General features: G+C 42.3%; 1 protein-coding gene across 1 annotated transcript in view; it reads left to right on the forward strand.

Moving 5' to 3' along the window:
* CRYBG1 (crystallin beta-gamma domain containing 1) overlaps window positions 1–12,820 on the forward strand; it is a 95,589-nt gene that overhangs the window by 43,805 nt on the left and 38,964 nt on the right. The window contains 5 exon segments of the mRNA XM_066547551.1: window positions 8,444–8,489; window positions 8,492–8,818; window positions 8,820–8,899; window positions 8,901–9,018; window positions 10,251–11,734. Coding sequence (XP_066403648.1) covers window positions 8,444–8,489; window positions 8,492–8,818; window positions 8,820–8,899; window positions 8,901–9,018; window positions 10,251–11,734 — 2,055 coding nt within the window.

A 12,820-nucleotide genomic window follows, 5' to 3' on the forward strand; every position in this document is an offset into this window, starting at 1 on the left:
AACAATGTATCTGTTTTCTAGACAGATGCTTTGTTTATTTTAAAGCTTTCTGCATTAATTAGTTCTGTTTGGAGCCTAAAATAAACACACCTAAGAATAAAAATGCATTTCATGAGACCATTCCCTCTTAGAAGTTTCTCTTGCTTAATGGAGAATATTGCGATATGGAAGTAATTGTGGGATTATAGGCAAAGAGTTGGAAGGACTATTCCACTTAATTTACATTTTTGCCCACAACACTATGGGGAACCAGTGGGTTTGGAGCCATTCCCATTTTCTTCATACTGGTTTCATAAAGTTTATTCTAACCAATATTGAGGCACTTCTCTGTAATTATTATGAGAAATAATTTTAATGAATTCTGGAAGCCTTAGGTGTATGCTGTTATTTAGAATAAATGCTAAGTTATAGTATTGTAATTCAGATGTAAAATGAGGTATCCAGCTGATTTTTATGAAGTCAGGATAAGATATTTTAGTAATAATAGTTCCCTGTGCTTAAAACTCTTCATTTGTAAATGATGGAAAATCTGTACATCAAAGAAGTTATCAAGGAGTGTAAACACTTTATACATTTCATAAAAGGGCTTTTTGAAGCTCACAGGCTATCAAACCCAAATTTTCCAAAACAGCTGCTATGTTGGGCACCTCAGTATTGGGGGGCTGACTTGAGACACATTTCAGTTGAAAGGTACCAAATGATACCCTGGTATGAGGTGTAATAGGATTTATATCACATGATTTTAATCTGTTTAATGAGAGCTTCTATGGAGAAGAGAGACTACATTAATTTCATATTTAAATACAGTTTGATTAAGTATTGCCATTTTTCATTCTGCTAAGTAGTTTTCAGAGTCAGAGCCATACATTAATTTTTTCTGTCTCGGGACCATCACATCAGCTTTCCAAAGCCAGCATGTTAAACATGTAGTTCACTTTGTTGGTTATGAAATTTGGCTTTGATCAAATTAGCAGTCCAATTTGCAGTTTGTTTACTGTCTTTATTCTTTCACATCTTAACAGCCTCATCTTAGTAACACAGTGCTCACAAGGATGGCTTTCTGCCTCTTGCTCTGTGACAGCCTATATTCTACTGTGCCTGACCTGGGCAAAGTCCCCATGTTGCTAGCAAAAGGCTTTTAGTTTTCCATTTATAGTTTCAGACTATCTGCTACCCAAGGAAAAAATCTCAGATTTTATAAATTTCAAATTACATCATGAGTTACTTTTAGGTATCTAGAGCTAGAGCTGCTGAAGGACACTTTGGTGCTTTAGTTAACTAACTCCTGGGCATCTGTTCCCTAGACTGAATTAGAACTGCAGGTGAGACCTAGCTTTCCTACCTAGTACTGTGAGACAATCTATAACCTTCCTCTGCTGAGCACTTACAGCCAGCTAAAAGGAAACACTGGGCACAGGAGTGTATTAGAAATTCTGCCTTACTCTTGAGCTACATAGAATCATAGAATATCCTGATTTGGAAGGGCAAAGTCCAACTCCTGGCCATGCACAGGACACCCCAAGAGTCACACCATGTGCCCGAGAGCATTGTCCAAACATTTCTTGAACCCTGTCAGGCTGGTGCTGTGACCACTTCCCTGGGGAGCCTGTTCCTGTGCCCAGCCATCCTCTGAGTGAAGCACCTTTTCCTGATATCAAACCTAAACCACCCCTGACACAACTTCAGGCCATTCCCTCTGGCTCTGTCACTGGGCACCACAGAGAAGAGACCAGTGCCTGCCCCTCCTCTTGCCCTCATGAGGAAGTTTAGACTGCAGTGGGTCTCCCCTCAGTCTCCTCCAGGCTGAACAAGCCAAGTGACCTCAGCCACTCCTCATACAGCTTCTCCTCAAGATCCTTCACCATTTTTGTAACCTTCCTTTGGAAGCTTTCTAACAGCTTAATGTCCTTGTTACGTTGTGGCACCCAAAAATATACACAGGACTCAAGGTAAGGCCAGGTGCAGTGTCATGTAGAGATGCCCAGGAAAAGCCAGCTCAGTTAACCAGCACAGAGCAGCCACATCAGTGCCCTCTTTGGCAGAGACTGATAATATATGTGGCTCTGTAAGATTATTTCCTTTTTGCCCTATAATCATTTAATGTAATGCTGCAAGACTTTTTCAAGTGCCATAGACTTTCCAGGATGCTTGAGCTCCTATAGACAGGAGCAGTTTTTTGTGAAAGCATGGGGAAGAGATGAAGATTGATGGTGCCTAAGAAGGAGCTGATTTCCAGAGACTGATTGCTCTGTCTGTGGTACAGATACTCCTAAGTTTGCAGAAAAGGAATCATATTTCTTATCTCTATGTACAAATACTTCATCTAAAAGAAGTAAGTGTTGCAGTAAGCTAAATTAGACAATTTATGTTAAATCTATACTAACCAGTGCAGACCATTTAGAGTTAGTGACAGGACACTGTACACTCTCACAAAACAGGAGACCTACAAGCATAGCAGAGAGAGACCTGCTAAATCAAAACCACTGATGAAATAGGTTCTTTATCACTGTGAATTGCATTCAGAAATGAAAAAAGGAAAGGGGTTACATTTGTTAGTTGTGGCTTCTGATTAGGGGGGACTTAATTTTAACTCCAAGCCACTCTCTTCCTCTCCAAAATGCTTTTGCTATTTATCCTTTATTGCTTAACAGAAAAAGTACTTTCAAGTTCCTATCTCTTAGAACAAAACATACACATGTTTATTTCCACTCTTTACTTTGAAAGAGATAGTTTTGATGAATATTTACACTAAGAAGATTATCTAGTGATACAGCTCTGGCCCAACAGCAAGATTCAAAATCATGAGAGTGAGGATGTGAGGCTAATTCATATCAAACTTCCTCACTTTCTCTTGTACTGAAACACAAAGAGTTTCAAGTGCAATAATTTATGTTAATATGATTTTTTTGCATATAAATTTTTTCTGGATGTCTTTCAGGTTCAGGAGAGTTTAAATATTCTCTCAGTTATTCATTGTTGAATAATCCCTGCTCCTGCTTTTGGTGCTAGTTCTTTTCTGCTTTTTCAAGTCCCTTTATAGTACCATTTTACCACAAATAGCTCAAAAAATACAGATTTAATATACCAACCTAGGAAGGTGAAGAACCAAGGATGCCAACATAAATCAGTCTCTTTCTGCATAAAGGCACAAGTGATTTTTTTTTTTCTTTAGCCATCCTAAATTTGGATCAGAAAACAATAACCAGGTCTGTGAGAACCAACGTGTGTGGTATATTTTCCCCTACTGTTGCATATCTGTGCTCTGGTATTGCACATTAATTAATACACGTAAGGCGTTTGCCCAACACTAACTTTGTAGTTCTTTGCAACATGTTCTCTGCTTCTGTAGAGCTGCTTACTGAAGGACTTGGTGCCACCCTTCTGCAGTTCTTTCTCCTATCCTCTAATTGAACCCCTTTCATAGTTCTAATTTGTCTGCCAAATGACTTATCAGTTGGAAAGGCTCAAGGCTCAAGTCAGATACTACTTCCTTTTTTTTTTTTGTTTGTTTGTTTTTACCTGAGTGCTGCCAGAAGAAAGAAGGGGTTAAAGCGTGGGAGGATTGCTAAGAAAAAGGGTTTGGTTACTGACACACAGGACTGCATCTCACACAGGATAGTTTGTTTATTCTTCTGTAAACAGCAGAAAGAATTATCATCATCATGGTAAGGCAAACAACACTCTTTTATTCCCTTTTTAAACCCCATCAGAAATCTTCACGTTGGTACACAATTACTTTTTTTAAATCGTAAAATCTACTGATCTCCATTAGTTTTATAGGGCGTTTCTTTAACCAACAGATGCTCCTCTTGACAGAAGGGGAGGGGGGAAAGATTTTAGTTTATGGAAATAACTAGCTCTGGGGAAGAGGAGATGGGAGCAGACATGCCTTTTCTGACATGCCCGTTCTTATTTATCTCTCTTCTCTCCTAAATAGTCACGTAAGGATCTGTTTCATTTTATCAATGCTTCTTTGTCTTTCCTGAGCTTTTTTGAAAGATTTCCATTCATTTATTTTATGTGATTTGCTCCTTTCAGTTTTCCTGTTCTTTTCTAATACATCCAATATCTAAATCTTGGTGTTTGACACCTAAGAAATATTATGGTATAAAATAATTTATATATATGCATCTATGCTTCTTGAGCTGATTATTTCTTTTACAAAAAATCCATTAAACATGCAGGCTCATAAATCTCAATCTATATGCTGTTGGAAAATAGTCAATTTTCGATGTACATTTGAACTAAAAATCTACTTTTACAGTGAAAAAATAAATTGGAAGCAGAGAGGTCCTGTTCTCTTGAAGATATTAAATGTTTCACTAAAATATCCTGACTTACTAGAAGTAATGTATGTGTAAAATGTAAAAAGTAATGTATGTGTAAAAAAATAACTAGTATGTGTAAAAACATGACTATTAAGAAAACTTACATTTGGTTCACTTCACTCTGCTCAAGTCTCGCATTTATAGCCCCTTGCTTACTCAGGTAAGTTCCTGAATCTAAATAAATGTATTCCCTGCACAAATTGCTCAGGTAAAACTGAAATTGTTTAAAATCCAATTATTGCTATTTATATCTTCTATCTGCATAGCAGGCAAAGAGCTGGAAAAGACAGGGAATGAATTCCATGCTAGAGAGGACCTGTTAAATTTAAAGTGTGTTTTTTTTCTTTAACTCTGAAGAGGACACTGTCAACCTGGAACATGGTATAGTTAAAACAAATGCTAAAAAACGTTTAGAGAGTATATGCCAAACTCTTCATATTCAGAAGGAAGTTTGGGAGTTAAAATAGCATAAGCCATATTTTCCTAATAGTAACCCCCTCTTTGTGTCTTTGAGAAGGGTCAGCATAAACAATGAACAATGAGTATGGTGAATTGAAGTAATTCAAATCCATTTGATTGACACCAAGGTCAGTTAAACTGGTTAAGTTTAGAGATCATTTAGATTAACTTAAAATATAACTGCTTTTTTCCCTCCAGTAAATCACAACAAGAATTGACTCAGGTCAAATGTTTTGTTAAGTACATTTTCCCCCCATGCTTTTAAAAGAAGAAAATAAGCACCAAGCCTTTATTTCCATCTGCAACTCACTCCTTCTCTCTCTGCCAGTAGCTATGGCACTCACCTGTAGGAGAGCAGTATGAAAACTCTTCTCTGTAGGACTCTAGTGGGTCTTGTGCTTCTCAGACTTTTCTCTCTCTTAGCTTTGATTTGTACATTGTTCCTTCCAGTTTTTCTACTAATATTTTCACAGCACGTTGAGCCAGCAATACTCCAGAGCAATTTTCAGCCTCACAAAGCCCAGCACTGTTACTGTGATATATTTCAGTCTCAGTCTCTGCAGAATGCTAAAGCCTGAAGAGTAATAGTTTATTTATTTAAATGTTTTTGGCTAAAGCACTTTTTGGGATGTCATGTGACTGCTAGAACTTCCAGGCTTTCTGTTTCTCATGGCTGGGTGAATTATGATAGTGTGATTTAAAGATACTTGACATTACTGGCTTTCCAGCATGAATTTCTAGGGGTCCTACATTATTAGAATTGTTGAGGATAGAAGGGTCTCAGAAGTTTTCATGTTACCTGAAATCCAGTCATTTATGACCTTCTAATGAATGATAAAGCTTAAATTTATTCTTCACTACATGGTTTGTTGGTTTTTTCCCCTCTGAAGATGAACATATGCTGGAAAATAAATGTTTAAATTAAAGAACTGTCCACAGTAGATATTACCATCTATTAGTTACCACAAAGTTGCTAATGACTAGTAAAAATACTGCTTTTTTCTCTAATGTGTGCTCTAAGAAGTGTGTTCATTTATGTTCAGCTGACTCAGATGAACTCATCTAAGAAAATAACATCCAACTGATCCCTCAAGACACATCCTGAAGTTTTGATTCAACAGATCATAGTAGCTTATGCTCTCTTTTCACTGGAGACCAGCAAAGCACATGTTTAATTGCACTGTTAAATTAGGGGTTTGGCTGTGGCAACTTACATTAGCTAATGAGAAAAAAAACCCAGCCGAAAACAGAGGAAATATTTTAATGCGAGCATAAACAGGTATGAATATAAATACAAACAAAATTTACATTTCTTGGTTAAGAAGGCAGCAGCATTTTGCTTTCAGATTAAACACGGCTTTCAAGGTTCATGCAGAGTGCTTGAAATGGCTTCCTCCACACTGTCCAAGGAATGGATAGGCAGGTCCTCTAGATTTTTCAGTTGCCAATGCCTTTGATCAGGTATTTCTCAAGCAGTTAATGTTTTAAGAATAGGCATGCTTGAGCATAAGCACATTGAAGAAGCCTGATCTGCAGAGCAAGGGTATTTCTTGCCTTCTGAAATCAAACACTTCCATGCAGTGCTCTCAAGTCAAGCATTCTTGTGCTGTGCTCTGGCAGGCTGGGTTCCACTCGAGAATCCCTTGGGATGCTCGGTCTCTGTGCCCTCTTGCACTGACAGTACTGGCTCACCTACATTTATCTGACTTAAAATACAAGCTCTCCAGGGCAAGTACCCGGTCTTTTATGTGTTTTGAAAGAGCTGTATATAATTAAGGTACTTTGTATGAAGAAATTACTTCAAAACAGTTTACATAGGGCAGCTATTTCAAGATCAAGGTAAAATCTTTAGCCTTGTTCCCTGAGGAAACAAGGCTTATGTGACTGGACCGGCTGGCTGTTCCTCCTCACTTCCATTCAACACCTTTTGAACTTATGGTTGTAGTTTAAACTACATTTGAAAGGGGGAGACGTCTCAATGATAATTAAGTTCCCATGGACTTTATGAAAATCAGTGGCTGGGAAGAGAGAAATCCAGATCCCCAGTTCAAATAACTAATTTTTCTAGGTGTAATCTTGCAAACTAAAAACTTGACAGTAAGTGTAATAATGATGGTCAGGTTGATAATGTAGTCCCAACTACTTTAGAAGACTGACAGCTATTTCCATCCACTTGTTAATATGATGGTTTACACCATAATAAAGTTAAATTTCCCCTGTTTTGGTGTTCCAACAGTTTGGAACTGTTTTTAGCATGAACAATATAGTCATCCTCCTCATACTTGTAGTTATTATGAATTATGGGAGAAATTAGTATCTTTCCTTATTACCTTGCATTAAGTGGTGAAAATTTTGTATTTTTGCTTATTTTAGCTGGCAATGTTCATTATTGTCATCTTATTCTTTCCCTGTAATTAGTTAGTACTGGCAATACATAGATAGAATAAGAAATTAGTAATTGGGCTGCATTACTCATGATCTGATAGGGAAATACATAGTTGGTTTTGTTATCACTAAAGCACTTTACCCATCTGAGCTGTAGGAACTTAATGCAGCCCTTAATATTGCCCTTTACTTAATTGTTTTGGTTCTACTGGATGAAAAAAGTCCTCAAAGGGAGTGGAAAAAGACAGGCATTAACTTTCTCATTTGCAGATTATTTCACTGTCTAATAAAACCTAAACTCCAAACAATACAAAAACTTGAGCTTAAGGTAATGACCATAGACTTGCCTATTTGAAGGCCAGCGGTGGAAGATCACTGTGTGAGGACACAGGTCTTGGTCGGTGCTACAGCTGCTTATCAGTTCAATGAGTGACATTGGTCAACAGAGGTAGGCAAAGACAAGGGTTCCATGGATTTCTGTTAGGTTGCAATATAAGTCAACTCTACCTTTTCCCCAATTTAGGCTCTGTGTTTTTCATGTTTTTTGTTATTTTTCATTTGCTTGGGCAAGCCTTGCTGCTGCTGCACGTTCACTGATGTTAAATAGGTTCTATGTGGCTCTCCCGAGACAAGACTGTGTAGGCTGTTGATTAAGAAAAAATAACTAACTTAACACTTTTCCAGCTGGAGGAGGAAGTGACTCCACGAAAAAGGTCCTTGTTTTCTTCAATAGCCAAGGGGCCAGACACACCGCAGGCCGGGCACCCCGGCCAGCTGCAGGCGGGCTGACCTGGTGTCTCCCCCGCCTCCGCGCTGGGCCCTCAGACGCTCCGAAGTGAGACTTGCGTGGTCCTTCCTGTTGAAGCTGTTCCACTTCATATAAGTCATTAAGCGTTAATTAGAAGAGGACTTGTTGAGCATTCATTAAACATTAAATACTAATTGAGCGCCCGGGGAGAGCGCCGGCACCATTCGGCCGCGGAGTCATTCTCACGCCGGCCCGAACGGGGCCGGGGGCAGGCGGGGCAGCCCTGGCCGCCGGCAGCCGTGTCCCCAGCCGGGGGCGGCGTGCCCGGGGCGGGCAGGCATAGTCGGGCGGCACAGACGGCAACCAGCCACGCCCGCCGGTGCGAGGTGGAAGGTGCGGGTTCATCTCCCTGCAGGGCTTTGAACCCCCATGTCCCACAAGGGCCCCGGCGGCCGGGCGGGGCCGGCCCCCGCACATTTCCCGGGGCTGGAGGCAAGCCACGCCTGCTCCCGGCACCTCCGAGCAGCCGGCAGGGGGGGGCGGCCGGGTCACGGCCGCTCTACACCCTCCGCTGCCCCGCAGCCATCGTGCCGGGCGGGGACGAGCCGGTGCCCCTGCCCTGCGCCGCCCCTCTCCCGGCCCGGGCGCCGGCTCACGCCGGGCAGCCCGCACTGCAGCTCGCCGGGGCGGCGGCGGCGCGAACCGCCCTTCTCCAGCCCTCGGTGCTTTTCCCTCAACATCAAAGGGCGTCGGTTTTGCCCGGGGCGGCGTTTTGCCCTCAATAACAAGGCGGCGGCAGCCGCAGCGCGGGCTGCTGGGGCACCTACGGGGCACGGCGCCCACTCGCGCCCCGCCGCCCCCTCGACGGCCTCACCCGTGGCCGGGGGCGCCCGCGCTTTTCCCGCTGCCCCGCGGCCCTCGCTGGGGGCCGGTCCGGCGCTGCCGCCGCCCCTCCCTCCCCGGCCGGGAGGGGCGGCCCGGCCAGGTAGAGCCGCTGCCCGCGGCGGGGCGGCGGCTCGGGGCGGGCTGCGGGGGCGGGCCGGGGCGGAGCGCACAGACGGCCGGCGCCGGGGCAGCCGCGCTACGGGTAGCGGCGGCGTGTGTGGGGCGGCTTCGCGCAGGGGCCGCCGAGCCGAGCCGGGCGGTGAGTGTCGGGCGCTCGGCGGGCTGGGGAGGTGAGGAGAGGCGAGGATGCGGTGCGGCCGACGGCGGGTAAAGCCCGCCACAGCACCTTCCTTCTGCTTATCCCGTTTTGGAATGGGGGAGGACAGTGGCAGCCTCGGGCGGCTTCACCCTCCTGGTAACGCGCGGAACGGGGGCTGTGACTCCTGCGGCGAGGTGGTGCTGGGCTGGTTCTCTGCAGCCGTACCTGGGGCTGCGCGGAGGGCGCGGGGGCTTCAACTCCTGCCCGCCCTGAGCGCTGGGGCATGCCGCGCACTGACAGTGGCAGGAGAGCTGGGTGTCTGCAGCAGAAACAAGTTGGAAACTGCAGAAGCGGGGTCCGTGCTGCCGAGGGAACCCGCTCTCCTCGAGAGGTCTGGTGCGCCGTGGTAGAAAGTACTCGCGGTGTTTTGAAATAGACGTCTCAAAACAAGTATTCATCGTACCGGCATGTAAAAAGGGCTAATGTATTAAAATGCAAATATGCATGTGTACTCGGCGATGCTGTTGCGTGTTTCCTGTTTACCATGTTAATTAGAAGTTGTATGGCAGAACTTCGCCAAGAGTAATCCAGGGCAGTGTTTGACCCAGTAATGCTCACTGAGTGATGCAGTGGCTTTTATAGTTCTGAGATTTTTAGCCCATAACACAACCCAAATATTTATTGAACTTAATTAATGAAAAATGTATGAATTGTAAGACAACTTACACCTTTGAAACTATTCTCTACCGGCACAAGTGTGAAGTGAAAACTAACTCAGCCAGTATGGAGAGAAAGTTAAATTCCCCACTCTTGTTTTTGTAAGGAAAATTTTGACTGTGAAGTTTGACCCCAGTCTTGCAGGTACCAGGATGCTTTTTTGTAACATTTTGGGTGACGTTAATTTATTGTGCAAAATTTTGAGATTTGGGATATATAAAGCTGCCATTATAAAGCAAGATGAGCACACTTGCAGACAAATGCAGGCAAAAACATACAGAAGCATCGTGGAGTCCTAATTGTTTTTCAAGACTTTTGTTGTTCTTGTTCTTTTTTTGAGAGCTAGTATTGTTCAGTAAACTGTTTTGTTTCCATTCACTGTGTCCTTTTAATTTAGAGGTAGTCTTAGAACAAAAAAAAAATATAGAAACAATTTTGACATTAACCGAATGTTTGTTTGTTTTTGTAGTCCACCTCACATCTTCCGGATTCTTCCAGAGAAGAAAATAAAAAGAAACCTGTTTTGGAAAGACTTGGAAATTTGTTTGGTACAGGGAAGAGGAAAAATGTCAAAAGTTCACTAGAACACACTTCACATCACAAGGGTGAGAGGTCAGGTTCTCCTCACGGGGCGCAGGCAGTGTACTGTAGGCACTTCCGAGAAGGACACGAAGCTCCTCAAGTAGAGAACCAAGTGAGAAACGTAAGTGCCCTTCCTGAGGCACAGGAATATAATTTCAGTGGGGAGGTAAGACCGTTGTATCACGATACGATTTCAGAATGGAGCAGTAGGGGAGTCTCTTCTGACAGCGAGTGGTCAGCAGATTGGAGCGGCAGCAGCGAAACCATTAAAAACTCTTTCTGTGAGAGCAGCCTGAATGTGGAAACGCTGGGGCTGGAGAAAGAATCCGTCACAGATATAAATAATTCCACAACTCCAGATTTCATACAGAGCTTGAGAAATCTGTCTAGTGAAGACTTAGAAAAGAGTATCTTAAGTCACAAGCAGCTTGTGAACACGTGGGTGTCTGAGGAGCCCGGGCATGCAAAACCAAAGGATTTGCCATACGAGTTGGAATCTGCAGCGAGTGAGCACGCATATTCTGCTAGAGTGTTAACTGTTGATATCTATCTAAGAAAAACAGAGGAACTCCTTAATGAACCTGTGACTCTTAAATTGGAAGAAAATTGCAGTGATTTGGACACAATGGATAAAAAATCTGCTAGTAAAAGATCTGGAAAACGGAGAAAGTCTCAATCATCTAGTGACATTCCAAATGGAGAGAGAAACCAGACTGAGAATACTGCAAGGGAAGAATCTGGTTTTGAGGATGATGCCCAGTCTGAGGTGTTTTCAGACAAGATAATAAACCCTGAACGAAAAGTGAGGTCTCTTCAGCAGACTCCTGAAAGAAATTCCTCTTTCTCAGGTAGCAATCAGGACCTAAAAGTTGGATCTGCTCACAAAGGGGCATCTAAAGCTGAAGCTGACAAGGGCAAGCAGCAGATCTCAAACACAAGCTCTGCGAGGAGAAGATCATATAAAAAGAATCAGTCGGATACTGTACCCATCTCCCCTACTGGTTTGAAGGGTCAGGTGAAAGATTACTCTTCAAAAAGGCAACCTTTAGCATCTCCAGAGACTAACCCAGTGACAAAAAGAACTTCAGTGGAAAAGGGAGCTATACCTGTGGCTTTTGGGGAAGACAGTTTGGAGTCACCCAAAGCTTCTTTGGCTGCTAAGACAGAAGACTTGGTGTTTGCTGAAGGCAGAAATGATACCAAGGCAGTAAAGAATGGTAATGGTCTAGATGGAAGAGCTTTCTTGCATACTGATGGGATTAAAAATGGAGACCTGTGTCTGTCAGCTGAGAGACAGACAAATTCTGATTTAGACACCTTGAAGCTGAAGAGTTTGGATTCTTCCAGAACAGTCATGACAAAGATTAGCCTGTAAGTAACAAGCTAGGTTACCTTGTCCTTGTAGCTGTAATTTTGCTTGTATCTGTGTTTAGAATTCTATGGAAACATTAGCTCTGTATCTGTTATCTGTCTAAATTGTTTTCAGTTAAGAACTGCCCTTAAAAAATAAGTTACCATCATTAAAGCTACCACTTAACAAGCACTGTAGTCTACATGTATTAGAAAAATAATTAATTTTTAATTTTTTTAAATTGATAGGGAATGTCTTTGTCACATCCACTATATGGAATAATTTAACATATATAAAAACTGCTCAGTCATCATTGTTGTGGATCAGATTAATTAATCTATCATTGACCTTGATTAATTATTCTCTCTGTAACCAAATTAGAACGTGGTTGAAGATTTTGTGTGTGAAAATCATTTGAATTAGAAATGTATTCAAGTTTTCTATGAAACAGCCTAAGTTCTGCTATTATTTTATAAAGAAATGTAGCATGCAATGTAGAACTTGATTGTTCAAATGATATGATAGATCACATTCCAAAGTTTTGAGTACATGTGGTTGCTTTCTTAAGTATATGCAGGGTGAATCACTTAAATTTTGATGCATGTGAATAACATCAGGTATTTGCAGAATGATGCATATATTAGTTTTCAGTTTTTGATTTTACACTTGAAGAAACTGTCTCTGTCAAACAAGTGGTCAGAGCTTTCCTTAGGGTTATAAAGAAGCGGCTGTATTTATAAAGTTCGCTGTTATCACTAGTCTGAGACCAGTGATTGATTACTTGGGTACTGTTGCATTCTCATCCACGGGGAATGATTTGTTTGCATTATTCATTTCTGTTGTTTGGTTGCCACGGCTGTGGGCTGTGTGCTGTTGCACTCCTCGTTCTGACATGTTCAGTTGTAGGTGTGGGGGCACACTGAATCCTGTAGGCCCACCTGAGTGTTGATAATTGTCCTTGTGTTAGAGGGATGTGGAGGTTCAACGTGATGGTTTAAGAGACACGTCTGTTTGCAATTATGCTTCCCACATCTGAGGAGCACAGGAGCAATTTCCTTTGCACAATTTGTAATACTCTACATCTGAGTCCTTAATTTGTAACTTAA

The sequence above is a fragment of the Molothrus aeneus genome, chromosome 3, assembly GCF_037042795.1.
Source record: "Molothrus aeneus isolate 106 chromosome 3, BPBGC_Maene_1.0, whole genome shotgun sequence".
NCBI lineage: Eukaryota > Metazoa > Chordata > Aves > Passeriformes > Icteridae > Molothrus > Molothrus aeneus.